At 39.7% G+C, this 23,889-nt stretch overlaps 1 protein-coding gene across 5 annotated transcripts in view; it reads left to right on the forward strand.

Annotated features, from left to right (window-relative positions):
- alk (ALK receptor tyrosine kinase) overlaps positions 1-23,889 on the forward strand; it is a 417,876-nt gene that overhangs the window by 320,843 nt on the left and 73,144 nt on the right. For all 5 annotated transcript variants that reach the window (XM_082517110.1, XM_082517112.1, XM_082517111.1 and 2 more), the window contains one exon: positions 2,493-2,626. In XM_082517110.1, coding sequence (XP_082373236.1) covers positions 2,493-2,626 — 134 coding nt within the window. The remainder of the gene's footprint in view (positions 1-2,492; positions 2,627-23,889) is intronic.

Here is a 23,889-nt window from a genome sequence, read left to right on the forward strand (position 1 = left end):
TTGACCACAACCTACCAAACTATTTTTCAAAGTTGTTAGAAACGAGCAGTCTTAAGAAGGAAATCTTTGTGTGGTCACTGAAAATGTCTCAAGACTCATATCAATGAGTTGAAATCACAAGACTCGGATTTCTATTTAATGAAAGACTTCATGGACAGCCAAACTTCCAGGGAAAAAAAAGAAAAAATATATAATTTTTCCAGATCCATGTCTTTGGGTACCTTTTAAAAATGGTCAATAAATACAATCTCTGGCTCTGGGGAGGCTAAAAACACCTACAATACAGAAACTAGGCTTGGACTCTCAATGCAATAGTCAAAAGCATAAACTTTAGTATTTTTACAATAAAGATATACTTTTTACTTTAGTAGTTCCTCCAACTAACACCTGATTTATGTTCAGCACTGTCCCCTTTGGCGTTTCTGGGTACTGTTTCCCCACAGTTTTCGAATTTATCAGTGGGAGGATAACAATGTTATGTCACAAATGTCATCAAATTCCTGGAAGGAGATTGCTGAAACTATTGGAATGGATGTGAGGGGATGTACGCTGAAGTGGAAAAACTAGAGGGACAAAAGTGTTTGACAAAAACAAAGAACGAGGATCCAGGAGGGGAAAAAGGTTTTATCGGCTGGCAATCCATATAAAACACCAGGACACGACCACATGGTAGTTAACATGTAATGCATTGGCGAGCAGTGGAGTCTGAAAATGTTTGTTTTGTTTTCATAACAAAAGTAATAATTAAACTTTACAGTTCCTCCCAAACTGCAGTAAGTTACATCTTCTCTGACCGAATAAAGTGCTGCAAAGATGTGCAAATAATTAGCTGAAAATGAGTTTCTGTACACCTGCCTTTACTTGGCACATCTGACCTTATCAAAGAAAAGCAAGATTTATATAACAAAACAAATTTATTTTGATTTGCTTACATCATTTTCCGGTGTTTTTATATCTTCACCAGAGCCATGTGATAGCAGGACATTCTCTTATAATTCTTTATAACTGTTTTGTTCTTTTCGCTCATACCGAGGCTGCTGGCTTGTGCCTGGCTGCCTTTGTTTTGCCTCTTCAAAATGTCCATGTTCAACTGGATGAAGGGTGATTTAAGATTCGGATCAGCTGTTTTGGTGTAAAATATAAGCGATTATCTGCCTGCACCCCTCTCTGCATGTTATGCATGCATGAAAGGGACCGGCTCATAATCAGACGTTTGTGAAACTGACCGGCCAGCTACCAAATCAGGGCCAAGAATTCCAACAATTCGCCATTTCCGGTCCCTGGTTGGTGGATGCCTCTCTACTTATTTTTTAGCTTCAGTGTTAGTTTTATTATTTCAGTAATGTTATTAACTCCTGACTTTCGCCGTCACGATCCTGTGTTTGTCGGTGGATTGGCAGCGTGTGGCTTATGTGTGACATAAACTTGAATCACAAAAACATTATTACAATTTAGTTCAGTCTAAACACAACATATTTGCTTTTGTTTTCACTTGTATTTTCTGTTATTTCAGGAGTTTTTTTTAGATGCAGATTAAGATGCACAAAAGATTAATTAAAAATGTTATCTATAGTATATAATTCACAGAAGTCTATTAAATAACAGCTAAATATATGTACCATTATGTGAGAGCATGAGCATTGTAATGAACTGCAGTCGATGCAACATGTCAAAGATGTAGTTAATAAAATATGTATGGTCTATGCATGGTGTAGTTTTTCCACCTGTTACTATTGTATTAATAATACAACATATAGAACTTTTGTAGCTTTCTGTAGCCTTTGTGCTGGTGTGTCTATGTGCAGGTGTGGCATACTTGAATTTACGATCTCATCAGGGAAGTAGCTGTTCACAGGACATTAACTATACATGTTGTCATGATTTGTATGTAGGGATGGGCAGGAGACAGGAGGAGGGGAGAGAGAGGGAGAGAGAGAGATTGTTGATGAGCTGGGAGCCAAAGAGAAATCAGCACAATTTGCTTAATAAAATTAGGGACAGTTGAACTGCACAAAGCCAGCTGGGCGTTTGAGGGAAAACAGCATTTGGTGCAGGACTTTCAGCTCACTAACACACTAGAACTTGGCCTCAGTGTGTTGGCGATTCTTGACCACACACTTTCTGTATTTGTGGCTTCAATCCGTAAGCGTGTGCCGGCTTCACACCGCTTATTGTAATCTTTCAACAAGGGCGCCACCTGACACCTGGCCACCTCTAAAACCTCCTCTACACCTGCAGAGTCTGGGTGGCCTCAAAGGGTGGGCCATGCATCACCATGCAAAGGAAGAAAGGGACCCTCCCAAAATGGAAGGGAATGAGGCAGCTACCATGTCAGCCTCCAGTGCAGCCCTGGACAGTCCCACCTCCGTCGTCCAGGCTGAGCAGGCCCAAGCTACACTCACTCCTCTCAACCGCAGCCGGTGTAGGTTTTTCTGTCAGCCATGGTGTCTGCTCTTCGCACTGATCCTGCTCCTGCTTTCTCTTCTTGGCAGCTGGGCAGTGGTCCACCTGACGCTGGGGACAAACGGAGGATCACCTTTTCGGATCTCAGCCAGCTACGATCAGCGGATCCCGCAGGATGATACGGCCACCATTGAGCCCCACTTCACCACCAACTGCACCATGGGTAAGTAGCTGCCACTGATGTGTGTGTGATGTGTTTCGTTGCTGTTGTAAAAGTTAATTAATTAAAGTTAAAGACTTTTAAGAGTGGCTTTCGTCAGTCAGTAATTCCAAAAGAGATTTCCAACAATCACAAAATAGTTGCTGTTACTTCTCTACAAATTAAATACTGTGAGGAAGGTAAATCATTTTATATCAGTAACTGAGTAATAAAATTAATATATAATGAAAGTTATTTGCTGCAAGATTAATTACAAATGGCTCCAAACTGATAGAAATCAATATATCTCATAACAAAATTTTGGGATTCTTACGTTTTCAGTCGTTCCCTTGTTTTCAGATGCGTATGTGGACAAATGTGTCTCACATGTCTGCAGAGTGACTGAGTTCTTAAACATGTCAAAATGGAAATTGCATAGTTACACTCAGTCATTTTTAACTTCATTACAGCATGTTGTTGAATGAAATGCGTAGGCTGGTCTAGACTGGAATAATATCCTTCTCTGTCAACCTCGAAAGCTCCTCAAAATTGAGTTAATAAAACTGATTCAATTTCCTCTGAACTAGATGCAGAAGCACAGCAGACTTTCCTCAAACATGTAACATGTAGAAACACAGATAAACTCCTTGTTTCCTCTAACTGGCAGATGTTTGACGGGCAGAAAAGTGCAAATCAGCACCTGTTTGTCACACCAACCCGGTGCTGATTTACTGGAAGAGAATGCCTTAATCTGCATGTATAAAATGTCTCTATTTAAAAAAAGAAATCACATTTTTTGTCAAAAGCTGTGGGATTTTTCCTAGTATAAGTTTTTAAAAAGCAAGGGTTCGTTTCAGGCTTATTTAGGAAAACTTGTTTACCCAACCAGCTCAGAGACCACAGAACCCACATAAAAAGCAATAATCAAGTTAAGAATGACCAAGAGAAATGGTTCACCATTAGCTTCTTGTAATCAAATAAATTAAATCTTGAAATTGGCAGCAACACACTGCCAATTTATGTATTACAACATTATATTTATAATGAGAATCCAGCATTATACTTTCTCGTTGAGTCACGTTACCTTTGTTCACGTTATTTAAACTCGTGTTTAAACTGCTGTTCTGGCCATTTTATCCCCTTGATGTTTTTCTAGTCTTTGGTCTTGTTACAAGTGATGCTTTAAAAACGTTTTCTTGTTACCTTTTTATGCACATATTACGTGATAACTAGAGCCCCTGCAACAAACTGCAGTGTTACCTTTTTTTATTTAAAAGACAACAAATTTGCAAAAAGAAGAAAAAAATCGAATTTGCATTTATAAAATTTGGGCTTCTTTCTAAGACTCGGTGTCATCGTTTGGCAGCTGTAGTAGCTTTCCATTTTTACTTTTTCCACACACTTTTTTTCTGCCAATCATTTCAAGCTCTGAGATATTCTTTCAGGCACAGCATGTTAAATATCTGCCCACAGATCTTTAGCTGGAGTGCCATTCTGAAAGCTTCAGCTTGAATTTCTTCAAGTACTTTAAGTTGGACTTTGAGGTCTACATTGGAGCTTTGTCATATTGTTAAAGCCAGCCTCCTTTCACACTTCTCAACTGACTGCATGACATAGCACTCATAATTTGCTTTTAATTAGAGGAATTCAATCTGGGCTCTATTCATGCAATCCTTCATGTGCCATTGGTTATCATACATGCCAAATCTGAATATATCCACACCCACACTTGACAGCATGCAAGGTGTTATTTTAATCAAACTCCAGTCATTCTTTCCTCCAGAAATGTGGATTAAGATTTTGAATTCATAATGTCTGCAGCATATGATTTTAAAATGATTAAGATTTTGTTTTTGTGCTGAATTTTGTAGGGAAGTCAGTCTTCCATATATTGTGCCCGACTTTCACATTTTCGTTTAAGGACATTTTGCAAAGTGGAAAAAAGCTGGCAGCTTTCTCATATCTTTCAGATGCCTTTTTCTGCTTTCGAGGCATCAGTTATCTTCAGTTTCTTCAGTGTTTACTCCCGGGAGCCTAAACAGTCAGAAAATTTATGAAGCTCATTGTCAGCAGCTGACAGATGATCTGATCTTACAGCTCCAAACAAGTCAGTTTGGACCTAATTAAGGTCATGAGTCAGAAGGCTCTGAAATTTAACAAGTGAAAGGCTGACTGAACTTTTCTACATGCTACAATTATATGCCATGTTTTTATAAGTAACGTGAATTTACATTTGACGATTGTTGCATTATTGAACTGGTTGTTTTTACTTCATTCCACTTCAAAAAATCAACACATGTGCATTTTACCTTTAGCTGCACGTAAACAGTTCTTCCCACGTTTGTGTCGTAGTGATTTCTGGCCACTGATTCTGGGTGGATCACTTGAACAAAGACCTGCACTGCACTTTATATTTGACTGCTTGTTATGCTGAGCACTGGAATGCAGTCAAGTGATCCTTTACCTTGTAGTTTTGTATTAAAAAATACAGCACATCTTTTAAAAAAAGAAAAAAGAAAAATGGTGATCATTCCCAGGGGCCTTTTTTTAAATTCAGAGAGATGCTCACAGTCCAGCAAATCCCTTCTGCTTTTATGGAGGGAGAGTCTCTTTGCACTCTGCAACAATGAAATGGCTTTTATGCTTGGTCAATATTTAGCTCCAGGTGAAAGAGGAAGATTGAACCGCAGGAAAGACTTGTCTTGTGGATGTCTTCAGATTTGGTTTAAATAAGGTGTTTAAACTTGAGTTTGGTTCAAAGGTGTATTTGGTTATCAGCTATGTAAATACATTTGTGTATATGAGTGTGACAAGAGAGGAAGAAAGAGAAGGAGAGGAAATGCAGTTCAGTTCAGTGCATATCTAGTCTTCACTAGGGGTAAGTCTTCCCTTACCCCAAAATTCTCTTTGTAAACTGAATCATTCAATCAAATGCTGCTAATGAAAGTGCAAAATTTTAAAAACATATAATTAGCCTAACTTCACATCAATCAAAACAATTTCCATCTCACTTAAAACAGAAGTGATTCTCCAGTGGGTCTTTGTGTAACTGTTACAAAGAGTATGATGCTGCTCATGCAAATCCAGCTTTAGTTGAACAGTATCTAATTGTTCTTCGTTTTGGGTTCACCCTGTTCCTCTTCCCTGACAGTGCATAAGCTCTGGCTGATAGACAGAGAGAAAAAAGCATGCAGACGTGCCACGCTCTCTTCGGGCACCACCTGGGTCCCTAGTGCAACACCCACGACACACATCCCACTTCTAAACAAAGTCCTAATCCGTCTCGGCACGCTCGCCGTGTGGCCTCACCACGTTTCGTGGTGTTCTCAACCTCCCCCACTTTTTCCTCCAGCACCTGTCACAAACCTGAGCTCAAATTACCTCTCTTCTCAGAACATGAAGCCAGAGTGCTCCATTAAGGCTCTCACACTAAATCCCTGACGAATACACTCGTTTGCTTTATTTGTTCTAGTCCCTTGCACTGAAAAGTTGCTAATTACTACTATTAATGACCTCCATTATCAAGCTTTTGGGGTGAATAGCTGTAAGACTGATCCAGACTTCGGTGATTAATTGTGTTTAATTTGGTCCCAAAGGTTTGAAGTTTTAATTTCAGCAGACAGGAGGCTGTGGACACAGACTGTTGGTACTGTTATGGTTGCGTAACAATTTCCTTTAGACTTGGAAGACTTTTTTTAAGAAACGCATGATTCAGTCTGACAGTTTTAATTCACTGATTCACTCATTATTTGATTTTTTAGCAGGTCTGCCTTGAGATATTCTGTATTAGCAGAATGGATGTATTATTTATAATCATTTAGCTAATAATTCATCTAAATACGATGCATTCAGTTGAAATTACGTCTCCTTTTCATCTTTTGCACCTGATTTGTAATTTTGACAAAGTCCATTTCCTCCTCTTTAGTTGTTTTCATGGGCAGAAAGGCAGCGATTACTCTAGCTAGTGAAGTGCATGGAGATAGTCAATAGAGAATAAATAAATGGAGCAGTGTCTGACTTCTTTCTCCATACCCTTCCACTTTAATTAACTCATCAGTCACTGGACCAACAAGCAATCCAATTTGGTGCCCTTAAAGTGACTTGTGTGGCTGTATGCCTATCTCCAGTGCTCATCCTTCTGACAGGAAGTTAGAATCCTACCTTCTGCCAGTATTTCTCTTTATGGTTGTCGCATATCTGTCCAGAGAACGTAATCATTCAAACTCAGCAAACATGTCAGCAACACTCTTAACCTGAGAGTAAATAGACACTTCTGTGATGACTGACAAGCTCATTAACAGATTGTGTCAATAGCAGATTTGACTTTTTCCTCTGTGACAAGCCAGAAGGTCACGTTTGCCTTAACGTCTATAACAACGTTTATCTGCTCAAGTGCATAATTCTGTGTTTGTGCTCATGAATTACCCCACAAACTGTCACAATTCATTTTTCCAATTGGACAATGAGCAGAGTGAAGGCAGCAGCGAACCCTTAGGGAATCTGAACCACTGACCTCCTCTTCCTTGGTCCATTTCCTTAACCACTACACCATGCTGCCGCGGGGCATTAATGGAGCGTTACAGCAAGTCTATACTTCACGATTAGGTACACAGCACCATGAAGTGTCCCTAGGCCCATCAATCAAACATGGCCCTGTGGAGAATGCTATGAGGGAAATGGGTTTGGAGAAAGCTACTGTAGTGGACAGAGTGTGGACATGTGGAAGGATGGTTGATGGTATTTTGTAATGGAAAAAACCATTCACTTTATAGCAGGACATCAGGCTTTAATTTAGATTTCTATTTCACTTTGGCTCTTTGAGTGCATGAAATAAACTCTCAGCCATATATCTGCACCGTATGGACTACAGTACTGGGCCACCTACACAATACACCTACAAGAGCTGCTCGGCCGCAGAAACCCATGCCATGAAGCTCCTGATGGAGAGTTTTTGTGTTAACGTCGATGTCAAAAGAGGTTTGGAGCTTTACAGTTATTGAGTCAGCAGAGCGTTGGCGCCTCAGCAAACAGCAACTGATCTGTAACTTTCTGTTGTCTGCCACTTAAGTTACAGTAAGATAAGTTGCTGTAGTTCCTAAAGACTTCCACTTTGCAATAATACCACTTGCTGTTGCTCTTTGAATATCTACAAGGTAAGAAATTTCACAAACCTACTTGTTCCATGTAGACCATTTGGCTAGGTCCTTGATTTTATGTAACTCTAGCAGGACTAAAAATACCTGAATTAAAAGACTCAGCGGTGTGGCCCAATATTTTAGTCCACATAGTGTCAATACGTGTATATTACACCCCTAATGTTGCACTAGGCAGCTTTCAGGCCACAGCTCCAAATAATATCAATACTATTGTTTCAAAAGTGTTTTTAAGCCTTAAAGGGATTAAATAAAAATTAGGCTGCTGATGATGCCACATGTGTCATCTCCTTCTAAAACAATATGTATACCAAATTTCACAACCTCCAATGCAGTTGCTAAGATTCTTCATTAACATTAACCTCTTGCTGGAGCCAGTATGATGTAGACACAGTATCCTCTATTGTTGTGTGAATCTCACTCTTGCAGCCTCAAGCTGAGCATATTGTCTGGTGCAAATTTAGTTTTATCAGCCTTTTAGATTGATGTGGTGGTTCATGCTTTTTTTTTTATAATGTTTCTTCAGTTCATTAAGGTTTGCAGGCATTCATTCATGCACAGCTTTCTTAAGGTACCATGACAGCATGTCAGTCAGGTTGAGCTCTGAACATTTGGGTGGGCCATTCGATGATACATCACTGTCTTGTCGCATAACCAAATTTCAGCCAAGCTTTCGCTCCAAAACAAACCTAAGTCATTACCCCTCCACCACCGTGCATAACAGTTGGTATGAGGTTATTATTCCACAATTCATTTTTCTTTAGCAGCAACTTTGAAAATGTAAAGAGATTTCTCCTGGGAGTATTCCCGAGTAAGCCATACTTGTTCAGTCTTTCTCTAACTCTACTGTCACTGTTTTATTTTAACATTTTATGATGTCCGTTTCTTGGAAGGTTATTGCATTGTATTAATAGACCCTTGAATGCCCCAGACCATCAAACTGCCAAATCTTGTGTTGGTCAAATGCACTTACTGCTGCTTATCCTTACTTCCTATTCCTATGGAAGCAGTAATTGTGTGTGTATTTTTTCATACTTGTTGATGATCAAATGAATAAGTACTCTCACTGCTTGCATAGAAATTATAATACCCTTATAATTTCTATGCAAGCAGTGAGAGTACTTAGTTTTGGGTCCTGTGGAAACTTTCACATGACCGTATGGTCACAACAACAACAAAGTAGCTACTCTGCTTGATACTCCTTTTTCAGTCAAAACAAGCATCAAGTGTTCTATTTAATAAGATATGAAACACAATTTCAACCTGTTAGGGCCATGAATGTCTCTACAGAATTTCATATTTGTTTGATTACTTTACTTTAACTCTGATTAGGAAATTAAGAGTTAGACCGACTAACCAGCCAACCAACATGCATTGCCATATTGCCATACCTCTAACAAGGACAAAACCACAAAATGTACACATCCACATGCGTAACTCTTTCAGGCTGAGCTTCAAAAATCACAGCTAATCTGTTTTAATATCAATCTAATCATGCCTAATGTAATAAACCAATTTAGTTGGATGTCTATACTGTCTGCTTGCAGTTCATAAACTGTAATATGAAGAAGCATAAATAACATGTATTTAATGCTCTATGGATTAGATATTTAACCCACATAGAGTTCATGTTGTTCAGTGGCAGTTAAACAGTATGTTTGGTGTCAGTTACATACATTAAATGTAGTACATTTTTTGTTACAGGTTGTTTATTGGCTGACACAAATTAGCTAGGCGTGTGGACATATAATTTTTTTCCTGATTCAATGAGTGTCTAATTTCACTCTAAAAGTCAAATAAAATTAAATAATAAAATCAAGTCAAATAATGTTGTTGGGCCACGAGAAAAGACAAAATGTCTGCTGCATTTAATATAGTTTGTACATAATTCCAGTTTAACATTTAATTAAATATAGGACACAAGCTGCTCATCTAATACCAGTGTTCTTCATAATGTACTGTGTTTGTGTGTGTCTGTTTGTGTGAGAGAGAGAGAGAGAGAGATTGGGCAACACCACTTAAAAGGGATGAAAAAACCCAAATATTCAGTGTAGTTCCTTTAACGTATATTTATAAGGTGATCTTTATATTTTGCAATCACTGGTCCACTGTCCTGTCTGCAGATTTTAGTCCATTGTTATGTGGCTGCTAGGCAACATGATGATATATTGTCTGGTATTAATAAGGAACTTTCAGAAGCATACGATGAACCTGTAATTAGTTTTGGTTGTTCAACTCCTGGTTGTATCAGAGTTTACTAGCAGAGTACTTGTTATACTGTGCCTCACGGTCTGGCTTAAAAGAGCACTATAAAAATACAGCTTTTGATCACAGATCTCTACTTCATAAATAAATTAAGCTTATATTAAAAAGAAGTTATCATTTACTTTGCGTTCAAAGCCTTTAGGAGCCTTGAAGGCAATCAGAAGTCCATCTATTTGTGAGATTTACCTGGAGCTAATTATATGGATATTTCTGTTGATCTTGTATTTTGTTGAGGATACTTTGAAGTCTTTTGAAAACATGTTAGGATCACTGAGAGAATATACGAGGACAAAAAACTACGAGAAAGTTAAAAACAGGAAAACAAAGCTCATCAATTAACATAAGATACAACTTGCCAAGACAAGAGCCTTTCTGGCAGTACTAAGCTTTATCACATTCTACCTCTAATCTCTTGCCTTAGGCCTTTCTGCAAGCAGCATCCCCTCAACCCAAACTGTGTTTCTGTTGCAGGCACCTTTCCAAGGCAATCTATACAGGCAGTTTCATTTTAAGATATTGAGCAAGTGTTAAATGGCCCAGGGCACCAAGTAGAGTGTTCACAACATGCATACGCCAAATGGAACAGATGTCTGAATCAGCACAAACCTGGCAAAGAGGAGGAAATTTCTGGATGTTATGGACTTAAACTAGTATTGACAAAAAGTCAATCAAGTTAAAGCAACATTAAATCTAATTACAGTCTGTAAAGCATATTTATGGATGAAGACTTCTGGGGTGAATCTGTTTATTGAGTTTCTCCTATCCGTTTAATATCAAACAGCACATTTTATGTAATCATTTTTATGTAGGTACAGAAGGGTTGGGAAGTAGCTTAACCAGTTGTTGATTATAGCAACAGAAATCTTTTATTGGTCTATAATGTGTACAGTTCTTAGTATTATCTTAACATAACAGAAGGGAATTTGTGAGGAATTCAGGCCCCAGTGAAACAGGCTTAGGGATTGGTTGGCAACCCCTTGGCAACCTTCAGTCACTATGGAAAAATGTCAACCGGTTGAGGGATACACAAGTGGTTGCTTGAGGTTGGTGGTAGATGCTGTAAAATCAACTGCTAAGGCTCTCGTCACGCAGGCCAAGAGACCATTAGGAAACCACTCAGCAAACTCATGTCACTGGGAATAAATTTGTATTCTCCAACCAGTTGGTGAATGGTTGCTATAGATTGCTAGCAGATGCTAGGTGAAACTGGGTGCAAAGAGGGATACAGCCTGTGACTTTCATGCGGGTGACAGTGGTAATCTGCTAGTGATGAAAACAATCACAAGGAGATTTTTGGTGCAGCTCCTTTTGGCGCCAGCAACCACTCACAAACGAGTCGGCGAATAGATATTTTTCCCTAGCGACAAGAGGTTGGCGAGGAGTTCCCTGCAAGTTTCCAGGTGTGTGTGACTGAGGCTTTAGCAATCAGACTTTATAAGTTTTATATTGACTAAGTTAAGGCAGATCCACACACACACTTTCAGTAACTGGCAAACCCTGATGGAAAAACACCCAGCACGCCCCTGCGGGCGGTTTATCCTTCAAGCTCGGGTCCTCTACCAGAGGCCTGGGAGCTTGAGGGTCCTGCGCAGTATCTTAGCTGTTCCCAGGACTGCGCTCTTCTGGACAGAGATCTCCGATGTTATTCCCGGGATCTGCTGGAGCCACTCGCCTAGCTTGGGAGTCACCGCACCTAGTGCTCCGATTACCACGGGGACCACCGTTACCTTCACCCTCCACATCCTCTCGAGCTCTTCTCTGAGTCCTTGGTATTTCTCCAGCTTCTCGTGTTCCTTCTTCCTGATATTGCTGTCATTCGGAACCGCTACATCGATCACTACGGCCGTCTTCTTCTGTTTGTCTACCACCACTATGTCCGGTTGGTTAGCCACCACCATTTTGTCCGTCTGTATCTGGAAGTCCCACAGGATCTTAGCTCGGTCATTCTCCACCACCCTTGGGGGCATCTCCCATTTTGACCTTGGGACTTCCAGGTTATACTCGGCACAGATGTTCCTGTACACCAGGGGTGCTCACACTTTTTCCGCATGTGAGCTACTTATAAAATGACCAAGTCAAAATGATCTACCCACTACAAAAATCCAAAACATATACTTATTTATAAATATATTGAGGATTCTTTATATGTACAATGTATATACATGCATAACTGCAATATCCAATATTTCACAACACAATTAACAATGTAAATTTTTTGTCATTACCTGAGTTTACTCTGATGACTTGCACTGAATTGAATCAGCCAGGGATGCATAGTCCGGAGAGTAGCTGCTGACGGCCAGCCTCAAACACACTTCCAAATGTTCATCAGTCATGGTGGAACGTTACTTGGACTTAATGATGTTCATGTGGGAAAATGATGACTCACATAAATAAGTGGAGCCGAATAATGCAGTCAAAGAGAGGCAGCACATTTCCTCATGTTGGGGTACTTTACTTCTGTGAGTAAGTTCCAGAACTGTCCATGATCTCTGGACTTCAGCTCAATGTCGGCTTGTAGTGTCAAAATCTCATCTTCCACTCCAGAAGAGTTCAGGTGAAATAGTTTTGCAATTTTTGATGCGAGTGAATCGACATCAGCATCTTCCCGAAAAGGATAGCACATGAAGGTAGCGACTGGCTCGAGCAAAGAAAAGTCTTGAAAGCGTTTGTCAAACTCTGACAGACAATTGTCAATCTGCTCTGTGTAGCGTGCACTGTCAAGTTGCAAACAGGCCATCCCTTGCATCTCCAGCTCTGACGCCAGGTTTTGAAAGTTTATCAAATCATGGCGCTGCAGCTTTAAAGAGAGATGTTGCATCTTTCGTTTGAAAGCATTAACTGAGCTGATCATGTTGATCACTGTTTTGTCTTTTCCTTGCAGCTGTAGATTAAGGTCATTCAACATGTTTGTCAGATCGGTTAAAAATGCCAAGTCTAATAGCCACTGACCGTCATTAAGTTGCATGTATTCTGCTTGTCCAGCTACACGGAAAAACTCCTTAATCTCCGGACAGAGCTCTCGAAATCTTTGCAGGAATTTCCCTCGACTAAGCCACCTCACGTCAGTGTGTAGCAACAGCTCAGAGTGGTCGCAGTCAGCGTTCTTCAGATGTGCACGAAATAACCGTCTTTGAAGAGATCTGGCGCGAATAGAACAGGCGATCTTCGTTGCAACATTCATGATCTCCTTCATGTTGAGCATTTTAGCGCATAACGCTTGTTGGTGGATTATGCAATGGTAATTTAGGAAGTCCGGGAAAGCATCGTCCTGCCTGCACTTGGCAATAAATCCATTCAAGCGGCCAACCATTGCGGGTGCTCCATCTGTGGTAATAGACACCAATTTGTACACTGGGAGCTGGGTTTTCTCGATAAAGTTTTTGAACGACTGAAATATGTCCTCTCCTCGCGTCTGTTCTTTCATGGGCAGGACTGTTAATAGCTCTTCTTTTGCAGTGATATCAGTAAACACCATACGAATGAAAATGCACACCTGGGCTGTGTCACTCACGTCCGTAGATTCGTCCAACTGCAGTGAGAAACACTGGCAATCTCCGATGTCCTTCCAAAGTTGCTGGGTTAAATCCTCCGCCATGGCTTCACAGCGCCGTGTAACTGTACTTCTTGACAGCTGGAGAGCTTTGATCGAAGATGTTATTTCTGCCTTATTTTTAAAGTCTCGGAACAATGAGTCAGCTGCTTCAACGAATGCCTCTTTTACCATCTCTCCATCTTGAAAAGACTTCTTGTTTTTAACGATGATGTGACTCACCCGGAACGATGCTTCGGTGGCGGCTTTCGCTTTTGAAGTTTGTTGTGTGAAAAATGACTGCTGTCCGGACAACTGGGATTTTAGTTCCTTCACCTTTTTCTTTCTTAGCTCGCTTTTCGGCGGGAATGTAGTGTCGTATTTTCCGTGAACAGTTCGAAAATGCCGCTCCACATTTCCCTTCTTTGGCATTGCGATGGCAGCCTGGCAGATGAGGCAAACGCACTTCGAAAATGACATCGTGAAAAAAAAGTCCTCCTCCCATTCCGTATGAAAGTGATACGTTTTTGTCTTCTTACTTGGTCCAGCTCCCTCACTCATTTTTAACCCTTTCTTAGGTTTAGAAAAAACCGAGAGCTAAAAATTGGAGTTAACTCGCTGACTAGCTTGTCAGTTTTACTACACTTCGCGCCGCTGTTTGCGCAGCGACCTAAGCGTCAGAAAAAATCCGATGTCATCTGACTGGCTTCCCTGTATCAATCAAGTGACGGGATGGATGATAGGCTGGCATCTATTTTTTTAATGCCATGCGATCTACCAATACTACCTTTGCGATCGACTGGTCGATCGCGATCGACGTATTGAGCACCCCTGCTGTACACTATGCCGGCCACTTGGTTATGGCGTTCCATGTATGCCTTGCCTGCTAGCATCTTGCACCCTGGATTGTCTCTGGGGCATCTTTACACAGCCTGCACCTGGGGTCTTGCCTGGTGTGATAGACCCCAGCCTCTATGGATCTTGTGCTCAGAGCTTGTTCTTGTGCTGCCATGATTAGTGCCTCTGTGCTGTCTTTCAGTCCAGCTTTGTCCAGCCACTGGTAGGATTTCTGGATATCAGCCACCCCCTCTATCTGCCGGTGGTACATACCGTGCAGGGGCCTGTCCTTCCATGATGGTTCCTCGTCTCCCTCCTCTTTCTTGGGTTTCTGCTGCCTGAGGTATTCACTGAGCACTTGGTCAGTTGGGGCCATCTTCCCAATGTATTCTTGGATGTTCGTTGTCTCATCCTGGACTGTGGTGCTGACACTCACCAGTCCCCGGCCCCCTTCCTTCCGCTTAGCGTACAGCCTCAGGGTGCTGGACTTGGGGTGAAACCCTCCATGCATGGTAAGGAGCTTTCTTGTCTTTATGTCAGTGGCTTCTATCTCCTTCTTTGGCCAGCCTATTACCCCAGCAGGGTACCTGATCACGGGCAGGGCGTACGTGTTGATGGCCCGGATCTTGTTCTTACCATTCAGCTGACTCCTCAGGACTTGCCTGACCCTCTGCAGGTACTTGGTGGTTGCAGCTTTCCTGGCGGCCTCTTCATGGTTCCCATTCGTCTGCGGGATCCCCAGGTACTTGTAACTGTCCTCTATGTCTGCAATGTTGCCTTCTGGTAGTTCAATCCCCTCAGTTCTGACTACCTTCCCTCTCTTCGTTACAATCCGACTACACTTCTCCAGTCCGAACGACATTCCAATGTCATTGCTGTATAGCCTGGTAGTGTGGATCAGTGAATCGATGTCTCGTTCACTCTTGGCATACAGCTTGATGTCATCCATGTACAGGAGGTGGCTGACAACTGCTCCGTTCCGTAGTCGGTATCCGTAGCCAGTCTTGTTAACTAGTCTTGTTAGTCTTGTTATATATATATATATATATATATATATATATTCATTCTACCAATGACCTAACCCTAACCTACAATATATTTCATTTTTAAATGGTTATCTGTTTGAAATGTCTTCAAACTCTTGAGGAAGCTCTATGTTTTTAAGCGATTTCACTGATCCTGTTCAGTGCACTAAAAAGTATTGCTCTATGATGTTTTATGACTTTGATCTATTGCTGGTACAAATTTCAACAGCATTAACAAAAATTTACGTCCTTAAAAAAGCCTCTGATATATTGCATCACCTTCTGAAGAAGTCAGTGTGTCAGCAATGGGTAGCAAACATTTTTCCTGTAGTGGAGTAAAAATAGTGGTTATGACTTTTTACCTTAAAGTTAGTGCACTGAGATGATTTCTCCCGTGAAATAAACCCAAACCTGCTCATCAGACTGAAAAAGATATGAAACATCAAGGCCAGTGCTGTGGAATCAAAGCCCCGTGGCATAATGCTGATCATTTTAAACAAAACAAAGGCTACAGTCTCACCACAGTCGCCCTGACTGTGGGAAAGACGCTTTGATGTCAAAGCTGATCTGTATTATTGGTTGGTAACAATGTTTACTTAGCTTTGTAGATGCAGAGTCGTGGTAATGCAAGAAACAAAAGTTGGAACAGCCAGCATGTCATACAATGATGCACTTTGTGAATTTCACTCTTTTGTATACTTTAAGGAAATGACCACAACATTGCAGATAAAAGAAAAAAAAACACATTGAGAGAAATTTTCCACTGGCTCTAATGTTGATATTATTTTCCTGAAAGCTTTCTGGTGGTATAAAATGTCTTATGAAGTCAGACCACGGGCAACCAAACTGAGAAAAATAACCAGAGGAAACAATGCTAAGAATTATACAGCATCATTATAACTGTGTGAAAGTCAACAACAAAACAAAGTTACACATATGCAAATTATAGTTTTATATTTAAATACCTGTTTTTCAACCGTGTGCAGTGCACACCGGAACTTTCTGAGATTTCTACTAACTTGTAGAAAGTACTTCTATCTTTTGTGCCCACAGTGCAAGAACTACGTTCAATGACAGCTCTTAGAATGGGCTTGTTTAGTATAGCTGTTGTTCCACCACAAGAGGAACCTTTTCCGCTCATTTTTGTGTATAGAGAGTGTCAAATCAAGTAGAATTTATTTTATAGTACTTACACAGAAACCAAACTTTAATATTCCATTTTTTAAGGTCAAGTATTACAGAGATGGCAAAAGTACAGACATTCTTTACTTAAGTAGAAGTCCAGACACTGTGTTTAAAAAATACTCCAGTAAATGTTAAAGTACTAAAGCAACTTCTTACTCGAGTAAAAGTGAAAAAGTACAGCCTTTGTAATGCATTGGCGGACAGCTCTGCCATGCATTGTGTAAAGTTAAATGAACCTTACTATTAGTACGAGAAGATAAATGTTATTCCTGTCTAAATTCTAGTTCTAATAAATGTACTCAGCTTGAATCTGTTGTGAAGAACACAAGCAGTGAAAGAGAATTTCAAAAAAATAACTATTATCTGTTGCCTTCATTGTAGAGGGTGAGTATAACAGCACATTTAATCAATCTGAGATATCTCAGTATAAGAAAAAGAAGTGCAATTTCAATAGTAAGTCTCAGTTTTCTCTACATGATAAAGAAATGCTGCTGTAGTTAATGAGAGAAATCTGTCAGCACTCTGGGTTTAAATTTAAGAAGTTGCTGTGTAAAATGATGTAAAATCTTCTGGTAGCCTCCTGCCCAAACCGTACTGGAATTATAAAGCAGAACGTTTTTGTTAATCCACAGAAAATGTTGCATTTTTAATATACTGTATACTGTGGACCTTTAGTAGTGAAAAAAACAGGCACCTTAATTGTTTATCATTTAATTGTACAGGTATATCTTGTACTTCATTACTTTGGTGCAGTGTGAATGGGCATGGTCGAGCTCTTTGTTAGTAGGGCAAGCTGTAAAATACAAGAAAATATGATTAAAAGTCTAAAATCTTTGCCTCCCTAACATTTTCCAAAGACGTCCAGTGAGTCTGACTGGAGTCTTTGCTGGGCCGATTCAGGATCCCGGGCCTTCTGTTTATACTCTCTTTGTACCAAACGTATAAAGGTTGAATTCAGTGAATGAATCTAATCTTCATAAGCTTAAATGCAAATTAATCTCTGCTACATAACTGAGTACAGACCATAAGCACCACAGCCATTGTGCACCAGTCCAACACACTGTTCTTCACTCTAAATCCATCACAGTACAGAAAACTAACCTTTTTATCCTGCTAGAAACTCCAGTATTTTCATGCAACATTTGAATTACAGAAATTAAGTATAACTTATGTTTGTTTTGCAGACGTTTTACAATATTAAATTACAAAATTTATGAAAAGACATATACAGATCCAGTATGTGATTAGAAATGAGGACATCTTTTTCTGTCTGTAAAGTTAGTGTTCACTCTTTTCTCTCCGTGGGAAATACTGTAACTTTAGCTAGCGGACACAGTGTGTGACACACAAAACACACCTTGCACCTGTACCAGGTCCAGTGTGTATTTACTGCAATAACGCAAATAATTACTATAGAGCATGCCAGTTCAAAAGTCGCTTCAACCTTCAAAGGTTGCATAAAGATTGAGTGTATAGGGTGAAAAAGAATCCTTCTACCTCTATCTATCTATCTACTATCTGTGATTTTGAAGACTGAGTATATAATAATGTTAATTTGGTTAATCATTTTGTAAATTTGTCCCAGTGTAGAGTCAAATAGACAATAGAGCAGTAATGCAATCTTGAGACTGGTGAACTTGCTGCCATATGTGTGTCCCCCAGTTTGTCAGTCACTTCAAAGACCCAAGATGGTAGAGGCCAAAATGCTTGGCTTTTCGGATCAAGAGTGCTGTGTCTGTCTTTCAACTTTTTCAAGAGTTGCCAAGTGTTTTACATTGTGACATTGCCTTAAACTCAATGTGGCCTCTGTTGTGTAGCTGTAGTTGAGAATTCTTAGAACCAGTTCAATAACGTCGGTGTTTCCTTGCTCGTTGTTTTGAGGCTGTTATCTCGTCTGTCATTTATAGTTTAGATCAGACAGAGTAAAAATATCAATAAACCTAAAAAGTAGAGATGTATGGACAATGTTTGAGTCCGGTGTGTATATAAGATTAAAAAAAAGAAAAACAGATGGGTAATCCAACAATATTGTACACATGTATTATTTTACACTCAGTACAATATCTGTCATTTTTCTGCAGTAAAAAAAGAAAAAAAATCTTAGGAGTGTAGAATAGATGTTTTTCCCTCTCCGTCTTTGCTCGAGTGTGTGCGGCTCTCTCCAGCAGGGAGCATGACAGATAGTGATAGTGATTGGGCAGAGCTCGGACCAATCGAGCGTGGCTGTGTGCAGTTAATTGAATTCATGAGCGAATACTTCTTGTCCTGTCGACTGTCCAGCGGGAAACCCAGCTGCATCCATCTTGAGTATTGCAGCCACTGTAAATCTCCATAAATATCGTTAAATTTTGCCTTTAATGGGGTGGCAAGATAGTTGCACCACCCGTGCTCGGGCTCCTTTAGATTTTTGTCCCGTGACAGAGGACAGGCCACCATTATGGCACTTAAGATGGAAGATTGCGAAGTAATGAATGACCAAAATCGGATAAATGACTTCTAACTACTGCTGAATCATCTGCTAGACTCAATCAAGTCTGCAAAGATATTGTTTCTGTTGTGTTTCCTTTTCTGCTTATTGGCATTCTATCCACACGAAGCACAAGCAGATCTCAAGCCAGGCGGTTCTTCAGACTGGTTTTGTTGTTGTTGTTGTTTTAGAGCACACAGAGGGATTTTACGATGTGACTGACGTGCTTGCTCATCTGTAGGAAAACAAAAACCATATTAATTTCTGGATCAGTCTACCCTCTCTATGACTCCAGATTGTGTTTTTGCAGCTTGTCTTCAACAAGGATGCGTCTGTTTGTATTCAAATCTACAAGCGATATCCACCAAACCATGTCAGAAGTTTTATTCAAATGGCAAGGCAAACTGGTTTGCAAGATCTTTTGATATCTCGCCAAGTGTAATGTCTCTATCAGTGGAATCTAAACGCGATATCTTTATTGGGGTTATGCAAAAACACTAAAATGTTAAGTACTATTGTTGAATTGATTTCAGCTGAGCTCACTGGTGCTTCAGTTTCTGCCATGAGGGAAATGCTTGAACCAGAAAACCCATCCTAAGCCATTGTTTGGCTTTGGCACGAGCCAATGCAAATAAATGTTTTCTCTGACTTTAAAACTTTGTCTAAGTATTATTCTTCTCATCTTTTGGTTGGCCGGAGATGTTTGTGTATTCATTTGTTTACACATTATTAATCAAGTTCTATATTTTTCATTTTCATGAAATTTTTGCTACATTCAGTCTACATTTGTCGGGAGACAAACAGCACATTCAAACAATGTTTAAACCATTAAAAGAAATAAATAGAAATTGCACATTTTTGCAGTCAGTGACCTCAACAGGTTTTTAGGAAACTGCATTTAAGACATGTTTGGACATCTAAGTCATTTTTTCAAAATTTGTGCTCTAAATTAATTTTGCTTTTGATCTTGTAGATGAAGCCTCTTCGATTTTCATCCTGTAAGCAGATGGCACGAATAAAAGGTTGTTTTTTTAAAAGAAATAGAACAACTTGGCTTATAATTAGATGACAAACACGAAACGCTAAACTCCACTGAGCACACGTCTGAACTCAAACATGATCAACTGGCAGTGAAATGCACAAAAACCATATTTAACTTAAAAGCTGCTCTTTTTCCCCATTTTTAATTAAATTGAAATTAATTTAATTCTGTTTAGAGAAATGATAAAGCACTCAGATCCAAAGTATTGCAGAGCTGTTATCAAAAAGGTTTTAATGAGACTTTACATTGGCATACAAAAACAAAATATTGTTCCCCCTGTTTACTATGTCCTCAGAGGATACAGAAGGTCTTCCAGGATATCCAACAAGTCACGTAGCAGTAATTAAATAATAGTGACACACTGAGGCCTGCACACTCTCTCTGGAAGCAGCTTTTAACTATGATGGACTAGTGAAGTGACTCCCGCTGCCTATTGATTGTACTTTCTAAATGACTCTTGTCTAGTTACTTGTTAATTGTTCACCAGTCATCCATTAATAGTTGTTAACAGTCAGCTGTGATAACCTGAATGCTTTAGATTGTGAAGAATGGGTTCAGCACACTCCCCTTACACAAAAGCACCATAGCTGAGAAGTAATATAACAGCAAAGTGTTCTCTAACGGTCTCTCCTGTTTCTGGATACCAGTGTCAGTACAATCCTCCGACTGACTCTGAAATCTAGTCGAGCTTGGAAAACAAGTCAGTGATGCCGCTAGCATTATTTTGGAAAAAGAAGTTGCACATTTATGTTCTACATAATTTCACTGAAAATATAATGTGCAGATATAAAAAAGCAAAGGCTGAATTGTCTCGAGACGATGAGTCTGTCTTGAGAATATTTGTGTAATTTTATGGAAACTTATCCCATAGCTCTTTTCCCCTCCTGTGACAGAAATCCAGCATCTTTGTTGAACTCCGAAATGGTTTGCTTTGTCACTGGATAAAAGTGAATATCCCTTTAGGACCCGCTGTGACGGCGGCGTGTTTTTCCTTTCAGAGCCGTACGCGATTTAAGAAAGTTTTATATGCTTACATTTCAAAAACGTCGTAGTTGAGAGGCTTGCAAATGTTGCACCCAGCCTTAAAGGGATTTGCACTTGTTGCAATCAGACTTAAGGGGTTTAATTTCTTTTTGTTTTTGCTACAATACTGTGCCAGAGTCCCAAGACTCCCCCTGTTTCTTTATATTTTCATAGGACTATGGGAAACAGGTGCATCAATTTATTGAAATGTCCAAACATATATGAAAATACAGCATATACACATACAATAGAGTTTGTACAGTTTTAGTGAGCTTTAAGGTCAATATTTGGTATGAAGAGCTTTATTCTTCAACACAGCCTGAAGTCTCTGAGGTAGCTTTCTTGTAATTTATTTAAATAGACCACAGGAAGAGTTCTCCGGGCTTATTGAAGGCCATTCAAAGCTTCCTTTTGGATGTTGGCAGCCTTCAGATGATCCCACACTGCTTCAATAATGTTGAGGTCTGGGCTTGAGGAGGTCAATTCATAATTGATAGTGTTACTTTGTGTGTTTTTCTATCTAGGTATGCTTTTACTGCACTGGCAGTGGGTAAGGGATCATTATACTGAAAAATGAAGCCACTACCAATCAGATATTTGCCAAATTTTACATGGTGGATCAAAATCTGACTGTACTTTTCTGCACTTATAATTCTAATTTCAGTTTTTACAAGATCCCCAACATCACTGGCTGAAATTCCACACCAAACCATCACAGCACCTTCACCATGTTTTATAGATGGCTGATCACTCCTTAAGACTTATTTTCAATCCAGTTCCTGTGTAATTTGGCCTTTTCTCCTGTTTCCCCTTCTTTGATAACTGCCTTTCTATTGAGACCATTACTAATGAGGCTTCAGTGAACATTAGATGGATCAATTGAAGGTCCAGATGCATCTCTTAGGTCCTGTGTAGTGTTTTCGGCCTCTCCAGTTTTTTTTTTTTTATTGTTTTGTACATTCTGCACATTGTAAACACAATGCTGGCTTTTTTTTATGAATGATGATTCATAAAAAAAACTCACTTACTTCCACAGGCAATTCATCCCTCACTGACCCACTTGTTTTCACAATCTGACAAGTGTGATTTAAGAACTGCGGTAGGCCAGAAGTGCGGCAGCCACATCTGGCTGCTCTTACCTGCTTCAGGAGCTTAAAGTTAGTGACACTGCCACTTTTATACTGATACTTTTTACTCCACTGTCATCAAACTAAGATAAATCGATGAATTTACATACATCGTCCGAAGGCTTCACTGTACTCTTGGTAACTTTTTTTCCCTTTCTTGATAAATCGCTCAGCTTGCGGTGTCAACATTATACAGAAAGGAAGCCAGTGAGCACAAGCAATGCATAATACATGTGTTGAGCATGACTGAATACACATAGCAAAACCACATCTATACCCCCACACTGGGCGCTAGGCAAACAAGACTTCGCCTACCCTCATTTGAATAAAATACTGTATTTGCCTTTTTCTCCGTTCCTCCGTGAATTTCACATGTTAGCGAGTCTGCAGCTTCGTGTGTGCAAGCATGTGCTCCATTTAGTTTGTAAAAAAAACAAAACAAAGCTCAGGAATGCACTTCACAAACACTGACATTAAGCAGACTCGTTATCAGTCATTTAATCAGGCCAGGCTTTAAAGGGGTTTGAACTGGATTACTCACTGACATGTTAATGTGACTTTCTTACCACAATGGTGTGCTGTGGGAGGCCTCTGACTAATGTGTTTTGTCCAATAAAAATGGCACCCTCTCTTTCTAAGCCAAAGACTTCACTGTGCCAGTTTCCTGCTGGGCCGTAAGTTTTTCTCCACCACAATGTGGGAGAAAAAAAAAGAGGTGAGAATACGGCATAAGTGTGAAATGTTGCACACTAAGTAGACAGTAATTCCTGTGCAACTAATTAGATGTTTGCTTATCCAAATGTTATCTGAGACATATTCAATCTATTACCACATCTTTATGTTCTTTATGTCAACACCTGCATCCACTTATAGTAATTATGTTTTTTTTTATTAGCCTTTATTGGTAAGGTGCACTGAAAGAACTGAAAGCAAGAAGTTCATTAAAATATGATACTAATATTGTGGATGAATGAGCTTTAGCATTTTTCTTGCTGTTTGCTTTGTTTCCTTTTGACATACATATTGACTTGTGGCTTTCACTGGTTTAAGCCAGTGATATATTAAAACAATGCTCTCACCAGTGCTGCGCAGTTACCCGCCTATACTTATCTGTGATGCTGGATGATACAAAGTAATTAAACTATAAAGATAATCTAAAGACTTAATGCCCTGGATCACCTCTAACTTGCTCCTCACTTCAGATGAAAATCCCGCATTGCATTAGTTATGGCTGGCCACAAAGTTCAGGCAGATCAATACTAGTCCACATCAACTGACAACCCAGCTGATGCCCTTCTACACTTCCAATTAGTAAATCTCATATAAGGCTCAATATTTAGCCTCCTTTAGCTGACCCATACCTGGTGCGCATCTGCATACTGCTTTGCAACCCATCTCCACCCCAGCTCCTCCTTCTGTCCTCACTGATGGCTGCTCAGGATTTCCATATATGGGCATGGAAGGAGATGGAGGTTCCAGAAATAAGTCATATCTTTAAATTTAAAGAACTGCATGCTCAAATATTCGTTTGATTATTGTGGACCTGAATGAAACTGGCTTATTGTAATAATTGCAATGTATCTACTTATATTGACCTCCTGTAATATTATGAGCCAAGATTATGTCTTTCA

Source organism: Aulonocara stuartgranti, assembly GCF_965226115.1.
Source record: "Aulonocara stuartgranti genome assembly, chromosome: 19".
In the NCBI taxonomy this organism is placed as follows: domain Eukaryota; kingdom Metazoa; phylum Chordata; class Actinopteri; order Cichliformes; family Cichlidae; genus Aulonocara; species Aulonocara stuartgranti.